This window comes from Galeopterus variegatus, unplaced genomic scaffold, assembly GCF_000696425.1.
Source record: "Galeopterus variegatus unplaced genomic scaffold, G_variegatus-3.0.2 Scaffold2001, whole genome shotgun sequence".
Classification (NCBI taxonomy): Eukaryota; Metazoa; Chordata; class Mammalia; order Dermoptera; family Cynocephalidae; genus Galeopterus; species Galeopterus variegatus.
Genome location: NW_007728112.1, coordinates 237,537 through 255,162, shown reverse-complemented (window position 1 = coordinate 255,162; position 17,626 = coordinate 237,537). Strand labels below are relative to the sequence as shown.

Below are 17,626 nucleotides of genomic sequence, written 5' to 3'. Positions count from 1 at the left end.
CTTCCTCCCTTCCTGAAGGGAACAACTCTGTCTAGGTGGGGATGGGACAGTGGGGTTGGGGAGGCCACCAGGGTGCAGAATATGGCCCAGGTGATGATGGGCAGGTGGAGAAGGCCCCAGAGCTCCAGAGAGACCTGCAGAGCTGGAGGATGCAGGGCAAAGGACAGGCCACCCCATAGGACGTCCTCACTGCCCAGGTTACAGGTCTGGGCAAAGTCACATCTGCTCCCTGAGCAGTAACAGCAGAGCTGATGTCATGGAGTGCACCGTGGTCAAGGCGAGCTTCTGAGCACGAACACGCTCCCCTCACAGTGCCCAGGAGGTAGGTCGATTGCTCCCATGTTACAGCTGAGTGGATCCAGGCCCAGAGAGGTTGAGAGCCTTGCCCAAGGTCACCCATGGTCACACAAAGTGCTCCCGAGCCTGCATCCAGAGCCACCAAGCTCTGATGCAGTCCCTGAGCATGTCTGCTGGGGCTGCAGGAGATGCCACCGAGTGCTGAGCAGTGCAAGAGACCGGGTTCTGGGTCCAAGAGGTCCATGGGGGCCTCTGCTCCACCCTTCATCCTTGCCCCAAGCTTCAGCAACTGAGTCCCGGGTGTCCAGAGAGCCCCTCCAGCTGCAGACAGGCTGCTGTGGAAGGCTGTCTAGTGACCCTGCTGGGCAGCTGCCCAGAAAGACCAGAGGTGCCTGGCCTTCTGTGGCACACTGTCCCGGAGGTCACACCAGGCTCCACATTCCAGGTGACCAAGCCACAGGTCCAGGGTCCCTGGGGGCCTCTGCTGCTTTCCCACTGCGGGGCCTGCACGTACAACCTCTCCCTCGGCCACCCTCAGCAAGTGCATGTCTTGAAGATAAGCGGCCCCCTCCCTGCCTCCTCCAGGCCAGCCTGCTCCTTCCACGACCCTATTTGCAATAAAAATCTTATGCCGTGATAGGAGAAAATTGCTCCCTTTTAAAATAATTGAGCCTGTCCAAACGGCCCCCATGCAGACATCACTAACGGGCTCTCTGCTTGTCTGTGGTATTTATGCCCACACAGGGGTCAGGGCTGCAGCCGCGCTGTTATGTGTGGGAGGGGCGTGGTGGCGCTGGGGTCACCATTGTCCTCACCCAAATTGGCACCTCCCCACAGCCCTTCCCTGCTCACCCCCCTGAGGTAGCTGCTCCTTTGGGGGACCCTGAGGAGCTGTGCTGAAGGGCAGTGTGGACCCCTCACTCTCAGCCTGTTCTCAGCCCTGGGGGGCAGGGTCCCTGCAGGATCAGTGGAAGCAGGAAAGCTCCTCATGAGATGCAAACACTTTCTGTGCACTGACCCCTGGTCCAGCCCAAGCTGGGAGTGAGGGCAGGGTAAGGGGCTCCCCATGCCACCACCCCTCCAGCCAGGAGGGGACAAAGAGGACCCTCTGTGTGGCTACAGAAGCCTCAGACTTCTCTGGCCTCCATTTCCCTGCCTACAAGGGGAAAGGTGGACTCACCACCCCAGAGCCCTTGAAGGACTGACACTCTGCACCTGGCATCACCTGCATGGATGCCCGGCGGGGTCTGCACCCCAGGCAGGACAGGAGGCGATCTCAGAAGTCAAGGACCCAGCCAAGGCTGAGAAAGAAAAGTCCCTAGAGGGGCTGCCATTAGTGAGCAAGAGAGTGGGAAACGCACAGCACCCCAGTGATCAGAGACCCTGGGAGGGAGGCAAGCAGGTGCCCGTACACCCAGTGGGTGACCAATGTGACACAGGGAGAGGGTGGGAGAGACAGAGACGAAGGGATAGAGACAGAGGCAGAGACGGAGAGACAGAGACGAAGACACAGAGAGACACAGAGATAGAGAGAGAGAGAGAGACAGAGAGTCTGGGCAGTGCTGAGGGGTGGCCCCCCGGAGCTCAAGGGCACCACCCCACCAGCACCTGCCCAACAAGGTGGGCGAGCCAAAAGAAGGCAAAGCAGACATGTTTATTGCAGCCTTATCCATGACCTCAAAAAATTGCAAATGGTAATAATAAAGTGCAAACTTCCTGAACACCTGGTCATGGAGGGTGGCTGTAAACTGCAGGACATCAGCCCAGTGGAATATCAGCCACTAAAGCTGACAATCACAGAGACTGTGGCGGCAGATGAAGAAAGCGCTTCCACAGAGTCTTCGAGTGAGGTGGGAGCAGGACTTACCTGCGCTGGGAGCGCGGCAGGGTCCACCTGTCACTGAGGCCGATCGGAGGCCGGGGAGCCAGCCCAGCTTCCTGGGGACAATTTTCTCCTCCTTTCATTTTTATCCCTACGAGTGCTGCTTGTGTGATAAATGATGTCTCTGCTTATCTCAGGACCATGTTCCCGTAAATGAGGCCTGCGGCGCGAGCCTTGTGCCCCCACTCCCTGCCGAAGACGCGACATCACACCAGAAAGAATGAGGGGGCCGCTTGGAGCTCACCGATGCCCAGGGCCGGGAGGGTAAGGCCGGTCACTGCCCGGATGCACCCGGCTGCCTATGCTGGGCTTCCACTGGGGACAGGCAGGGGACAGGGGAGCAGGGAAGGGCAAGCCACTGGGGCCTGGGGGCCTTGGGAGCCAGCGGCAGCTCGAGGGCTGGGTGTGGTGGAGAGGGTTGGAGGACCCGGGGGGCCCTGGCACGAGCAAAGGTGCAGCGGGGGGCCAAGCCCGGTGGGGCACTGCCAGGCGTCTGGCTGGAGTCTGGCGAGGGAGCAGCGTGCGAGGCCAGGGAGTCAGAGGGGCTGGGAGGGTGCCCGGCGGAGGCAGAGCCAGTGGGAGCCATGGAGGGTGGTGGAGCCAGAGCCCTGGGAGGAGGGTGTTGAAGAGGGATGGGAGAGAGAGGACAGGCCGAGGCTGTCACCCAGTGTCTTGGGTCCAGGCTGAAGGGGGGAGGAGGAGGCCAGGAGACGGAGCAGGTCCTTCCGTGAGAGTTTGTAGCAGCAGCCTGGGGAGAGCCCTGGCAGGAAGACAGTCCTTGATCGATGCAGCGATCACCGTCAGCAGCGCCATTAGTATCACTGCTATTATTGTCAACATGTAAAAATTGTTATGGGCTCTGTGGGGGGGCAGGACCTGGGCTGAGACAGGGGCTGCTGGTCACCGACTTCGTCCACTTCAGACTGTCCAGGCTTCCTTCCTGACCCCACCATGATGGAGCAGCCCATGGGGCAGCCCACAGGCCGGGGTGGGGGTCTCCACACCCATCTCTGGTCCTCTTCAGCGGGTCCTTCTATGTAAAGCCCAGAGGAGGGCAGCAGGGGCGCGGGCTGGGGCTGCCGTCACCAGAGGAAGGGGCTCAGGGCGGGTCTGCTTCCCACCCCCCCAGGAGGCCGACGGGAAGTGCCCCCCTTCCATCCTGAGACGGAGGTCCCTGGGGCGCGGCAGCCAGGGGGCTGAGCCACAGAGGACCTCGAGGCGTGTGCGGTTCCGAGAGCCCCTGGAGGTGGCCGTCCACTGTAAGAGGGGTGCATGCGGCGAGCGGGTAGGGTGAGAGTGAGGGTCCAGGTGGGGAGAGACACTGGCAGCACCCATAGCTCCAGCAGGGCCCAGTGCCATCTGGGAACCCCAGTAAAATCTGGGCCCCAAGGGGCATCTGGATGCAGAGTCACGGTCAAGGAAACAACCAGCAGAAAAAGATATCACCACAGTTTCTCAACCATTCTGTCCTCTCGAGGAAGGGTCAGGACCTGCCGGAGCCTAGGTCTCCCACCTGCGAAGCGGCCCCATCTCAGGGCCCTGCGGGTGGGGTGGGGGAGAGATGAGAGGACCTGGGGGCACGTGGTGGGCCAAGGCATCATCCCCCCAAGCCAACTCTGTCTCCTTCCCAGACATCGCGGGCAGGGACACCTCGGCCACTGTCACAAGTAAGTCCTGAGCCCCCACCCCATCTCCCACAGGGACCTTGGGCCCCTACTCCCCACAGGACAGTGCTCAGTGTGGCCCCAGCCGCAGACCCCTGCTGCCCCCACAGTCAGACTCCCCTTCTGGCTGCTCCACCCCCACAGGGCCACTCCCTCAGCCAAGGTCCTTGATGCACATGGGGGATGGCAGTGCCCTCACTGTGGTGCAATCTGCCTCATGCCTCCTCCCCGAGGAAGGGTGCTGCAGGGACAGGGATGCAAGGGTGCACCAACAAGAGGCTTTTGCTGTGAGGGGGCCACACGGGGACTGGAGGGACCTTGGGCAGGAACAGAACGGGATCCATGTCCCATGGGGACCATGGGAGTCACCCCCAGGGATTCCCCCAAGTGCCGACCCTGATGAACAGGGTCTCCATGTCAGCCAGCAGGGTGACAGTCCTGGTGGCCTGGGTCTCCCTCCATCCTTCCCCATCAGCCCTGCCAGGAGGGGGTATGCCTCGCCAGTCCCCATGCAGGAGGGTTAGGGCCTGCTGGCTGGGGCTGACCCTGTTCTGTCCTCCGACCCCAGCGCCCAGCAGGCCCACGACCTGTTGTGGCTCACTGCTCCTACGGCTGTCCGTGTGTGTCCTGCTTGTGGTGGTGCTGGGCCTGTACTGTGGCCGGGCCAAGCCCATCATGACAGCCCTCGAGGACCTCCAGGCCCGGCTCCTTGTCCTTGTCCTGCGCCTGCGGCATGCGGCTCTCTCCTGCTGGCACTGCCTCCTGCAGCACTGACCGGTCTGGACAGCAGCACCTCAGATGGCCCCCGCACCGAGGCTGCAGGGGGAGACCCCCACAGGCGGTCTAGGGGCTTTGAGATGGCCCCAAGCCCTGGCTCTGGAGCTGCCCCAAGAGAGAGCTGTGCTGCCAGTGCTCTGTGAACCAACCGTGGGGACCAGGGGACTGCTGCAGACGCGGCACATGGCCCTGCGCCCTTCCAATCAGCACCGCCCTCCTGTTTTATATGTCAGGGTCCACTGTGAGGTTTTATTAGAAAAAGGATTTGACTACTGAAAGTTGGGGACCCACATGCTCTGGCCCTCAGACTCACCATTTGGACCCCTCCCTCGTCCCAGCAGGAACTCATGGTACCCCTTGGGCCTGGAGCAGATGCCTCCGTATGCACCCTTGAGGAAGGGGACACCCTGCCCCATATCTGTGGGACTGCTCGAGAAGGCGAAACCCAGACTTTTGCTACTTTTTGGACACCCCAGGGGCTCAGGCCTGCAAACCCCATTGGGAGAGAAGGGTCTGGTGGTTGGGGTGGGGACACTCTCTCCTGAAGGCCATGTGGGGTCCCCTGTTGTTGGTGTCAGGTACCGTTCTCTGAGCCTGGGTCTGACAACCCCACTCATCCCCAAGAGCCTGGGGAAGCCAGGGAGAGGGAGCCGCAGAGGGCCGGCTGCGGGTGTGGGAGCGGAGGGCGCAGAGGGGTGTGAGAGGCCCAGGCCTCTGCTGCCTTCTGATCACAGCCTCTGTGCCTGGGCTCCGCTGGCTGGTGGACAGAGCCAAGCCCTGGTCCACGCCAGTGCCAGCTCCCAGCTGCAGGGCCCATGGATCCCCATGACCGTCTGTAGATGCAGCTTTGTCGCCCGATGGCAGGGCCGAGGAAAGCCCAGTGATGACAAGCTTCAGGGGACCCCTAGACCCTGCATGGACTGGGGAGGCCTCATCAAAGCAGGGAGGCCCAAGGTCAGACACCATGAGAGACTGCCAGGTGACCGTCAGACAGGTGTCTGCAGGGCCAGCCTGAGACTCGAGGGTGCGGCCACAATGACCGTGCTGCCCTTCGGTGGCTGTGCTCTATCTGTCCACTGATTTTCTATTAGTACACACTGACTTCTCTCACTCAGAACTTTTATAGAAACAAGAAAAACAGCTACAACCCACATGCTGGGTTGCCCCCTCATCTTCTCCAGACTCAGGGAGCCAGGGCGGTGGCCTCCATGGTCTCTTCTGGCTTTAGAATCTGGGGGGTCCAGTGTGAGGGATCCCAGCATAGAGGGGCCCTGTTTACAGAAGTGGCCTCGAAGGAACCACAATGGAGACTCCACAGGACAGCACCAGCACTTGGGGACCCTCCAGCATCACACTGTCACCACGATTACCACCCTCCTGCACGGGCCCAGCCTCATCCCCCCCTCATGAAGAGGACAGGCAAACAGAGGGTAAACAGAGGCACAGAGAGGTTAGGTCACATGCCCAAGACCACCAAGTGGTCACAGGCCTCCGGCTCAGCCCTCTCTGTGCTTGGGGCCACCAGCCACCCTGCCTCCCTCTGGGGGATACCTGCCTGGAAGGGGGTTGGTCTCCCCAACACCTGTGGGGAGGGGTGAGGGCAGCCCCCTCCTCACGGCCCAGCTCTGTAGGGTCCCACACAACTATGACCTACCTGATGTTTAATAAATATTGCTCAGAGATGTACACTATGCACCTGAGAAATCATTCAAAATCCATCTCACACCCAGGAAGTCATATGGGAATGTGTGTGTAAAAAGGTCTGTTTCAAGTATTTTGCTTATGTGATTGTGAGAGCTGGTGCACGAGAGATCTGCAGGGCAAGCCACCAGGCTGGAGACCACAAGGTCAGCTTCTAATCCCTGATAAGTTTTTGGAACAAAAGCACCAAATACCAAATGTAATGTGTTTAAATCGTAAATTCAATGCAGTTAAAACCACGAGAACAAGGTGAGCTGGAAGGCAGGGGCAAGCGAAGAAAAATATGACAGATTCCTCGTCATCCACATGGGAGACTCAGATGTTTTTCTATTCTGATTTTGAGAAATAAATGCATGTAAGTTTAAGAATATTTACTTTCAGTTTAGACAGAAATACAATTAAAACAAGGATGTCCATTATCAAAAAGCCGGGGAGAGAAGCGAGGGCGTCTTAGAAGCAATCCGTGGTGGCCACCCCTGGACCTCCATGGTCACAGCCTACCCTTACCTGTCTGGGGAGAGGCGCCAGCCCTGGAGGGACCCTCCCCCGCCCAGGGCAAGTGCTCACCAGCTCCCACCAAGCACTCCCAAGACCGCTGCCCCTTTCCTGGAATCCCCCAGGGTATTGTTGTCTGGGGTGCGGGGTGCAGCCCCAGCCTGAGATAGGTCTGCATCTGTAAGTGGTCTCTGCTGACCCCAACCAGGGGGCTGCCCCAGCCCAGCTCCTGGGAATCCATGAGAGGCAGCTGCCAAGGGCAGACCCAAACCTGGGGCAGGACCTTGGGCTCCACCCCACCAGGTCCAAGGCTCTGGAAAGCCTGTGCCTTCCCACTTGGAAACACAACCAGTCACTTGGGGTAGACGGGGTGAGAGCTGCACACATGGGGAGCCACGGGCTCTCCTTTCCCGGGGCAGGTGGGTAGCAGCAGCGAGCAGCAAACAGTAGCACTGGGACTGGGAAAACTGCAATTGCTGGTGGAGCCCCGGGGGTGCACGTGAACATCATGGACAAAGACTCGAAGGAATGTGCCAGCCAGGGAAGCCCAGGAGCCTTGCGGGAGAGGGGAGCTCTGGGCTCTCCTGAGGGGTGGGGTCCACAGCCAAACAGCCCCCAGGCTGCTCATTGCTGAGTGCAGGGGAGCCCTGCCCAGGGTCCCAGGTTCACATCCCAGAGGGACCACTGAAGGGACACCCATCCATGTGGCCATCACCTGATGCCAGGCCAACACTGCTGTCCCTGCATTTTCGATGCTGAGACCAGACTGGCCACCTGGGCCGCCGCCACCCCAGGAGGAGTCAGCCAGGCAAGAGCTGCCTCAAGGCCAGGGGCTGGGAACACACCGTGAGTTTCTCTCTCCAGGGTTTCACGCAGCATCCCTGTCCCACACACCGTCAGGAATGAGGGTCAAGAGTGATGTCTGGCCATCTCCTGGACAAGCCAGCATGGGGACAGCATCGGCCACAGCAGGACAATGGACAGAGGGTCCAAGAGAGCAGCTGGAACCCCCCGCCCAGGCCCCCGGCCTGGTCCCGCTGGGACAGGCGGGTCACACCGGTCACAGCCATCCTGGGGCCCCGCCCACCCAGTCACTGCTGGGCTCACGGGTGGGAGTCGGGGTGCTCGCCGCACTCCACGCAGTGCTGAGGGGACGCATGCAGGGCTGCACGGGGCCAGGCAGGGGTCCAGCCAGGGCCCCCCAGCTGGTCCCCCAGGACAGGCTGTGCCCGTGTGGCAGGGGTCTGGGGCCGGGTCCCCCTGCCCGCGCTGTGCCTAGATGACGGCGCTCTTCTCCTCCTGGAAGGAGGTGCGCAGCGACGGCCGGGCCAGCAGCAGCTCCTTCTCGTGGACCAGGTTGTCCAGCAGGTCCTCCTGGCGATAGTTGTGGTAGACCTTCAGGAAAGCCAGGACGGTGATGGCCAGCCAGGCCAGCCACGAGGCCCACAGGCCGAACTGCAGGGGGGCGGAGGGCAGGGTCAGGGGCTGGCTAAGCACCCACCAGGGCACACACACCCACCGGCCCTGCGCTGAGAGGAAGGAAGGAGGAGGAGGCTGCGGGGACACGGGGCGGGGGACTCCTGGAGACCCCACCCAAGCTCAGGCCCTTGCTTCCTTCTGCAGCGTCAGCACTGCCAGCCCCGGCAGCCCTCCCAGAACCCAAGCTCATGCAAAAGCGTCGAGAACTTGGGCCCCCTCACCCCAGCCGGGATTGGGGTCTCCGGGGAGGAGCAGGAGCTGGGACCGTGCCCTGTCCTCCCAGCAGCCCTGGCCTGCTCAGCTCTAACGAGCGCTTGAAGGTAATGGAGCCTCCTCCAACCGCCGGAATAAATCGACCTTTATCGGTTGTTCCAAACAGTTGAAGGAGAAACAATTTAATCAGAACCAGGCCTGAACCACATTAAACTGATTCTCATTTGAGCATATTTGTCGTTAGACTGTGCTCACACCTTAATCTAATTGTCACAAATTGGGTCTGAAACATCTTCCACTAAATTTGCATGAAGGTGTCTTTCATGGTTCAGCTCATCTCAGCAAAGAACCTCTGGGCCCACCCGATGTCCAGCACTCCCAGAGGGCTCCCAGATATGGCAAGAGTCCCCAGGCCAGCCACAGCCAACCAGGGCCTTCAGAGGCCAGTCTGGGGTTGGGAAGTGGACCTGGAGGCCGGCGAGCACTGCTCAGTGCTGGAAGGAGCCGCCTCCACCTGGGCACCCCCTCTGTGACATATCTCCACCTGGGGCACAGGTGCAGATTTTGAAGGACAGCCCAATTCCAGGGTTCAGCCCCAGGGCTCTCAGTGGCCACTAGTGTGTCCCCACATGCCTGCATTTCAGCAAATAGCATCTGCAGACTCAGTCCCAGCCTCTCACTGCTTGCCATGGTCTCCTGGAGGGCAGGGCGGGGCAGACGGTCTTCCAAATTCTCCGGCCGGATCCCCTCACCCCTTTCTCAGACACCCGTATCAGCTTCCCCTAGCCAGGGGATAACCCCGAGCCTTCCAGCATTTACCTAAACAGGGCCTGCTTGGTGCCAGGACCAGAATTCAAACTCCTTGCCCTGGCACTGGGACCTCAGGACCCGATGCCCAGGCTCCTCTCCAGCACCACCTCTCCCCCCACCCCAGCCACTCCGCACCTCGCCACTCCCTAACTCCAACTCCTGCTTCTGCATGTTGCCCCCCACTGTGCCCCTCGCCACATCCACCTGCAAAAATCCCACTCAGTCTTCAAAACACAGCTCGCCCACCCTCTCCTCCAGGAAGCCTTCCTGACTGCTCCCACAGCTGTATCTCCTCTGCCTGGCCACGTTACAAACTACCTAAACCACATATGAGTCTGTTTCTCCCCTGATGGGGGAGGGCTCAGCGAATGTCCAGCAGTGAGTGGCCCCTCCCCCACATTGCACACCTCCCGCCTGCCTGAAACCCACCTACCTGGGTAATCGCAAACTGATCGTAGAAGGCGGAGTTGTTCACGTTCAGCTTCAAGTCGATGGCCTGAAGCTCTTCACAACTACAAGAGAAAGACATGGGGTGGGAGGTGACTGCCAGGCTGCCCAGCATGGGAAGAGGCTGAGCAGCTGGCCAGGGAGCAGCGAGCATCACCCACAAGCGCCAAGGTGCATGTCCCCAGGGGGATAGGCAGGGAAGCCTCCGGGGACACTGGCAGGGGCTGGCCTTGACGCCTCATCCATGAGCAGGACAGGCTTCAGGGAAGGGCACCTGCGGACCTGGCCTCTGCTCCCCCAGATACTCTGTCTCTGACCCCCACATCCCGCAGCCCTGCAGGGGTCACGGGCTCTCAGGTGCAGGGATGCAGGGCTACCGCCTCCAGCCCTCAGTGCCCCAGACTAAGGTAGGAGCAGTGTCCCCCACCTACACTACACAGCATCCCTGCTCATGACCCTGGGCCATGGCTGACAGCAGGGACTGAAACTAACAAATGAGGATGAGCAGGGCCAGCTGCAGAGTCCCACATGGTGTCCTCAGACCCGCCAGGCGGGGCCAGGCCTGGCCTCAGATCACTAGAGTGAGCCAGGCCTGGGCTCCCAGGGCCTGCAGGCGTCACACCGGCCCAAAGCAAATGTGAGGGCAGGGCACATTAACGGGAGCATGGTGCCCAGACAGAGGGAGGCCAGAGGCCCAGGAACTCCCTGGAAGGGCTGAGGGAGGGTCAGAGGGCTGGGAGTGGGAATTTTTGTTGACTATCCAGAGGGCTGCCCACACTCTGGTGGCCTGGGGGCAGTGCAGAAGAACTGGGGTGCATAGCTCAGCTCAGTGTGGGGAAGACCCCCCACCATGGAAGGGCCGCCCTGGGAGTGGGCCCTAAATGCACCACCCACCCAGGGTGCTGCAACTCTTTTCTGGTTTGCACCCCAGGCTGCTGCAGAGGCGCCCGGAACCCCCAGGTGAAGGCGAGGGACAGCAGGCAAGGTGCTCCCTTTCCCCCACCCCCACCGCTCTGCTGTCACCTATTTCGTATGTTAGGGTTCCAGGTCTGATTTTGCTAAAGAAAGAATCTGGAGCCCCTAGAAGAGGTGACCCAAGCATCCCTGCCTTCCAGGGTCTGGTCCTGGGGCCCCTTAGGACTGGACAGCAGCCTCCCACTGGGGGAATAGGAGTCACCAATCCCCACCCTGGGCCACCCTGCCAGCCAGATGCTGCCCCTGCTCAGAGCCCAGAGTGGCCATGCCAGCCCCCAAGACCTCCATCTCCAGGCCACCACGGAGTGGCCCTCACCTACCAGAAGCTTCCTCTGCTCCTTTCTTCCCCATCCCCACCCCCATCAAACCCCACCCCACCAGGACCAACACCATGATCATAATGCCCTCCCTGGCCTCTGCCTGCCCCGGCCAGCCCAGGGCAGAACCCCGAGGGTCTTCAGCTGCATGGCCATATGGAGTCTTCCAGAACCAGACACCCACGTCGTGAGGGATCCTACCACCCAACCCCTGATAGCCATGACAGGACAGCTGGAATTGCTGACCATCTGGATCCTCATCCCCCACCCTGTATCCAGCCCCCAGGGCTCACAAGGGCCTCACGCTTGTGTGATCAGCAGATCTGCAGCCTCAGGGTGGGGTAGTGAGGAAAGTGGGGGTGGGGGGCACACCTGTGGGGCACGGTGCCCTTCTCGGTGATGGTGTCACACCACATGGTGAAGCCCACGCTCACGATGGTGCTGGCGATGAAGACCAGGAAGACCACGAAGGCGCTGACCAGGAGGTTCAGGAACGCATAGAAGAAGGAGCTGCAGGGACAAGTGCAGGATGCTCGCTGGGAGCCCCCATCCTCCCCACCCCCAGCCTTCAGCACCCCCCGATGTGGGAGAGCAGCCCCCAGACCCTCAGGGTTTCCCGGCTGGCATCTGGATCCCGAGGCCGGGCCGTGTGGGGCCAAAAGGGGCTCCCCCACTTCTTGCAGCTGCCCCTGCCCCGCGGTTCCACATGCCAGCTGGGGCTGCCCCCTCACCCTCCCAAAGACCCAGAGTTGGAACCGTGTTACCAACATTTTATAGAGGAGGCCAGGCCAAGACTGGAAACCAAGATCACTTGTTCCAAAGCTTACGAGCCAGCACTCATGCCAAAGATGCAAGACACCCTCTCAAGGCCATCCACCGACACAGCCACCAACAGCTATAGGCTGAATGTGTATCCCCCAAAATCCATATGTTGAAATCCTAACCCCCAAGGTGATGGTATCAGGTGGGGCCTTTGGGAAGTGATCAGTTCATGAGGGTGGAATTAGTGCTCATGTAGGAGAGATCCCGGAGAGCCCCTCGTCCCTTCCACCGTGTGGGGCACAGGGAGAAGGTGGCCCATGAACAGGAAGCGGCCCTCACCAGACATCAAGTCTGCCTTGACCTTGTACTTCCAACCTCTACAACAATTCCTGTGGCTTATAAGTCCCCAGTCCATGGCATTTTATTATAGCAGCCCAGACGGACTAAGACACCAAGGAAGGCCACTTACCCCCATGTCGTTAGCACAGGCTGGCCTGCACCTGCATCCACAAGGGCCTCCACCCGGGTCCACAGGGTGCAGCCCCCACCAGGGTGCCCTCACTGCCTCTTCTGACAGCACAGGGGTGCGTGGTCGGGACGCCTGCCCCACTAGCCTCTCCTGCCTGCACCTGCATCCACAAGGGCCTCCACCCGGGTCCACAGGGTGCAGCCCCCACCAGGGTGCCCGCACTGCCTCTTCTGACAGCACAGGGGTGCGTGGTCGGGACGCCTGCCCCACTAGCCTCTCCTGCCCCACCCACAACACCCACCGTCTCTGGATTGCTCCCTCCAGATTCAAAGTCCCTGGCACAAGCCTCAGGGTTGCTGACGCTGGGGTGTGCGCTGAGGCTTCCGGGAGTAGGGAGAGGGGTGGGGGTCTGGGAGCCTCCCTCCAACGGGACCCCCAGAGAGGACTGCATCACAGCAGGATGGAGCACAGAGCAGAGTGGCCGCAAAGGGACCGTGCTGCCTCCACCCAGCCTGCCCACGGCTGGATGTCAGCACCGGGGCTGTCTGCGCCTGGAACACAGGGAAGCAGGAGTGAATGGATAAGGCACCTCGGTTGGAAAACATCGTTACCATCACTTGAGCACAGCAACTGCTGACTGAGGCAGAGCAGAGACCCCCACACTGCCGTCCACTTGTCCGTCCACCCGCCCATCCGGCGGGCACTTTCTGAGCATCCACGGAGGCCCTGTGCCAGCACAGAGGACAACACGACACAGTCCTGGCCCCAGGAGGCACTCCAGCCGACGTGCTGACAGTAATCCAAGGTCACCGGGGTCAACTCAGGGCAGGCAGCACCAGGCTGCTTTACAACAGGCGGAACGATCCATGTCCTCAAAGACTCCAGTCCCCGGCCACACCCTGGGTCTCAGTGACTGCTGAGCTGACAGCAGAACCCCACCCTCCACACACACACACCCCAGGACCGGGAGGGCTTGAACCACTGCCCCAGGAGTCTCAGAGGAGGGGAGAGGACACAGGAGCCTGGGCTGTGACCAAGCAATCACACAGAAAGGGCAGGGCCACTGGGACACACCTAGGTGTGCAGGGGGCACCCAGCCCCTACCTGGGCATCACAGCCAGAAATGACAGGAAGGGTGAGGAGGAGCCACGGTCCCCCACCCCCAACTCCACAATCCAGAGCTCTCTGAAGGCCACAGTGCTGGCAGCAAACGCTCACCTGAGTGGCCTTCCCATGCAGCGTGGACAGTCGCATGCCCTCCTGCCTGTGCTTGACGTACTGCGCCCCTGCAGGAGCTCGCTGGGCCACGCGTGGGACTGGCCCCACACCCCACCCAGACCCAAACCATCCATGCACCAGTATGTTCCGCCTGGCTTCACAGCTCACCCCTGTCCCATCCTTGAGCCGGGAGGCTGGCCCGTGTGGACTACGCAACGACCCTGTGCCCTTCAGCTTCCAATTGGGTTCGGGGGTCACAGCAGGGGGTGGGAGGGTGGAAGGAGGGCAAGGTGGGTGTTTGTCCCCAGGTTCCTCCTGGGGCTGCCTCAGGCTGGCTGTGTCCCTCCACCAAAGGTCGTTGCTCCTCTCCAGGTGGCCTCTTGCACATAGCCCTTCCCCCAGGTCCCCATGGCTAGGGGTGGTGAGAGGGCTACTGTCACTGACCCCAGGAACCTCCCCGACCCCATTTTAGTCTCTTTTCAACCAACCCTCTTGAGTTGTCCTCTCTTGGGTGAGCTGTCTCCTTCCTGCTGGGACCCTGTGGACACAATTCTGAACTCAAAAATCCATGCGGACCTGGGGGTCTGGATAAGGGTCTGGGGCCTATAGGTACAAAGAGGGGTACATCCCAGCTCCAGTGTCCTGGACTGGCCGCTCTGCTCCAGCCGAGGAAAAGGTGGAGGTCAGGCTCGGCCAGGGCGGAGCTGCCACCGGCAGAGGCAGAAGCAGCTCGTGCTTGTCACACAAATCCCACTTGCTGGACGGCGGGGAGTGGGGACCTGGGACCACCCCTCAGAGGTTCCCTCCCAGGGCACATTATTCCCTCCACCGGCTGACGGCCCCCCCTGGGGGACTCCCAAGGACCCTGTCAGTGGCATTCCCAGACTTCCCTGACACGTCATCCCCGCTGCTGTCTCCACCGGGCCTCTCTGGAGGACCAAGCTGGCCATGGTGTGGAGACAAGGCCAGACCAGCACCCACGACCAGTGCCACATCCTGTTCCCTCCCCAGTGGGGCAGGGCGGCATCCTCTTTTCTACACCAAGTTCTGCATGGGCACATGCATGGCTCAATGCTCCCTGCGTGGCTGGAGTTCCCTCATGACATGGCCTCCCTGAGAGCCCCCATCCCTGCAAATGCCTGGCACGCGTGCCTGAGACGCAGCAGGAGCCCCATCCCACCTCTGAGAGTCATAACCTCCGACAGCCTGAAGATCCGATTATCTGAAGACTCCAGACATTCCAGCCACATCCTCTTTAAATGGGAACGATTTTAGAGTCTCTTTCCAGGACCAGAACATGGAGTTCTCTGTGAGACAGGGAAGGGCCACCAAGCTGTGGTCACCCCCGTCCTCCTGACAGCCTCCTGTCATGCATTTCTGGCTGGTTTCATGAAATCTGCCCGGGCTGTCCAGATTTTTGAAGAATTGGATGTGTCAAAGCCTCACCTGGATCCAGCCCCTGAGAGTTCCCAAGGCCACCAAAAAACAGAACAGGACAGCGGTCAGGAACGATGAGCCCAGCACACACAGGGTTAAGTCTTTCTGCCCTGCCTCTCAGGGTGCCCTGCCAGGGATGTGCCGTCTCCATGGTGACAGCTATCCAGAGAAGCCCGGGAGCAATTTGAAAGCTGAGCAGCAGTGTGCGCAGGCAGATGGGTCGTTGTAACCCAGTGCTCCCAGACCAGTCACAAACTGCTGTCAACCTGGACGCTCAACGTGCTCCCTCTTGCACAAAGCTGCCCCTCTGGCCGCCAAGCGCCCGGCTCACCTCAGCCCACCCAAGTGTCCTGAAACAGCCAGCCCCCCTGAAGCGACAGGTGCCACTGATTCGATCTGTTCATTCATTCAGCAGCTAATAATGGAGCACCAGGATGAGACCCCTCTGCAAAGCTGCCACCTAACTCTTTAACCTTTTATGCTCCTGGCCGCAAGTTGTCAGGGTCCCCATGTTGCAGGGCAGACACACCCTGTATGAGAAGGGACCTGGAACCTCAGACTCGGCATCTGACCCATGAGCTCAGGACCCAACCCTGAGGCCCTTAAACAGACCAAAAGGCAGAGCTCTGCCCTTGGCACTGGCAGGAGGGTGTCTCAGCGGTAGCACTGGATGGTCTCTGAAGTTGGACCCTAATCTTAAGAGAATTAGAGCATGTGCCATCCTAAACCGGCCATAACCTTCTAAAAGCCAGACTCTGATGGGGCCAGTGGAGTCCTCCATGGGCTGGACGTTCAGTGGCCATCGATGGCACTAAGAGCCATTGTCCATCACATGAGCTCACTGTAAATGCCTGTCTAAGTCCTAAGCCGTGGTACCAATGAATGTGACTTTATTGGAAATAGGGTCTTTGCAGGTGTAATTGAGCTAAGGATCTCAGGATGAGATCATCCTAGATTTAGGGAGGACCCTAAATTCAATGACTGGTGTCCTTATAAGAAGAAGGGAAGATACAAAGAAACAGAGAAAAGGCAGAGACTGGAGTGCTAAGGTCCCAAGCTAAAGAGCCACAATGGCTGCTGGCAGTCACCAGAAGTTGGAAGGGACACAGGGAGCCCTGACTGGATGTTCAGCCTCCAGAACTGGGAGATGGTAAAGTGCACCAAGTCTCCAGTTTGTGGTGCTTTGCTGTGGCTTCCCCAGGGCTCTCCTACATGGGGCGTTGGGATTTTACCCCCTCCTCCAGGTTTTGCAGCCCTGCCCAGGCTGTCCCTGGCTGTCCCTGGCCCTCCTTGTCCTCTTCCCTCTGGCCCCTCCTTCTGTGTCAAAGCCATGCTGGGGGCTCTCGGGGGAGGCTAGCCGGAGGCCCTTGCCTGCCCCAACTCCTGCCCACCCCCACATGCTCAGAGCCCCTTCTCATCTCCCACCTCCCTGAAAGGAGTGAAACGACACTAAAAACTGCCAACACATGATGGGGGGGGTGGAGTGGGGTGGATGTGGGTGGGGTGGGGGCAGAGTTTGGGAGAGGACCTGGATTTCACAAGTGCCCTCCCGGGACCTCTGCAGGAGCCCTGGGATGCACCGGGGCACAGCAGGCCTCAGCCAGGGGAGTGAGTGGCCCACAGAGGACCCCACAGTGTGGAAGCTCGTGGGGTGCCACTGGCTGAAGACCCCACCCCACCCCAGGCGAACCACATCCCACTGGCTCCAGGATAGTGCCAGAGCAGGAGGTGAAGAGAAAAATGGAGGCTGACAGGAGGTGTTGCAACCACAAAGCCCTGCCTTCTCTCTCTCATTCCCAGCCAAGGTCTGAGCCTCCAGACGCTCCTCTGCCATCTCCCTTCCCAGGATCATGGGGATGAGGGAAGAGCTCCCTGTAAGCCTTGTCCCCTGGACAGGCTCTGGTCCCTTCCCCCAACAAAGGGCAGGCCAAGACCAGTGGGGAGCTGTCCCCGGTACTAGCGAGTGTGGGCGCAGCTGAGCCAGGACAGGGGCCCAGGCCTGCTGGACGATGACGGTGCAACATCTGTACCCCACGGGGACAGAGGCCCGGAAGCAGGAGGTGATGCGCATTGGGAAGGGGAGGCACCGGCCTTGTACCGGAACGGGTGATTGCCATGGCGCCTGTGCCTGCGCGTAAACAAAGGGCAGTGCGTGGAAGTGGTGAGGGCCAGTGTCGACAACGGCGGGCCTCAGAGCTGCCTGGAGAGATGCAGGGGCTCACGCTCCTCCTTGGGGGAGGAGGGCCTGGGGGAGCCGTGGGCACGGAAAGGGCGCCGTGCCCGGGGTGAGGGCTGCGTCTGTCGGGCCGGGGCGGCCGCGAGGCCCCCACTTACCCCTCGTGTCCCTTGCAGAGGAAGAAGAGCGTGCGCCAGGCGTGCGCGGCGGCCAGCAGCAGCGAGAGGAGGCTGGCGAGCAGGCTGAAGCGGCAGGCGGCCGGCGGGCCCCACTCCTGCACGGTGAAGCGCGCGCGCTCCCGCACGGTCAGGTTGTCGCTCAGCCACATGCCCTCGGTGAAGAGCAGGCAGCGGCCGCGGAAGTCGTGGCCGTTCTCGGACAGTGGCACCACCGCCACGAAGCTGAACAGGAAGGCCAGGAAGTAGCAGACGCACTGCGCGAAGAGGAAGTTGTTGAGCGCCATGGCGGGCCCGGGGACAGGGGGCCTCCGGAGTCCCCGAGAGCCGC

The 17,626-nt window shown here is 60.8% G+C and overlaps 2 protein-coding genes across 3 annotated transcripts; one reads left to right on the top strand and one right to left on the bottom strand.

Annotated features, from left to right (window-relative positions):
* The first annotated feature begins 2,332 nt into the window (after window positions 1–2,332).
* LOC103596390 (chromosome unknown open reading frame, human C14orf180) lies at window positions 2,333–4,617 on the top strand. The gene is made up of 4 exons (XM_008580013.1): window positions 2,333–2,443; window positions 3,309–3,438; window positions 3,811–3,846; window positions 4,412–4,617. Exons 1-4 carry the CDS (start codon window positions 2,333–2,335, stop codon window positions 4,615–4,617), a joined length of 483 nt encoding a protein of 160 aa, XP_008578235.1.
* Window positions 4,618–7,959: 3,342 nt separating this feature from the next.
* TMEM179 (transmembrane protein 179) lies at window positions 7,960–17,609 on the bottom strand. 2 transcript variants are annotated; one of them, XM_008580009.1, is made up of 4 exons: window positions 17,278–17,609; window positions 11,430–11,567; window positions 9,752–9,830; window positions 7,960–8,271 (listed from the first exon to the last, which is right to left on the bottom strand). In XM_008580009.1, exons 1-4 carry the CDS (start codon window positions 17,580–17,582, stop codon window positions 8,092–8,094), a joined length of 702 nt encoding a protein of 233 aa, XP_008578231.1. In that variant the 5' UTR covers window positions 17,583–17,609; the 3' UTR covers window positions 7,960–8,091. The 2 variants fall into 2 exon arrangements, with proteins under 2 accessions (XP_008578231.1, XP_008578232.1); XM_008580010.1 differs by lacking the exon at window positions 7,960–8,271 and adding an exon at window positions 8,665–8,975.
* Between the last annotated feature and the right edge of the window lie 17 nt (window positions 17,610–17,626).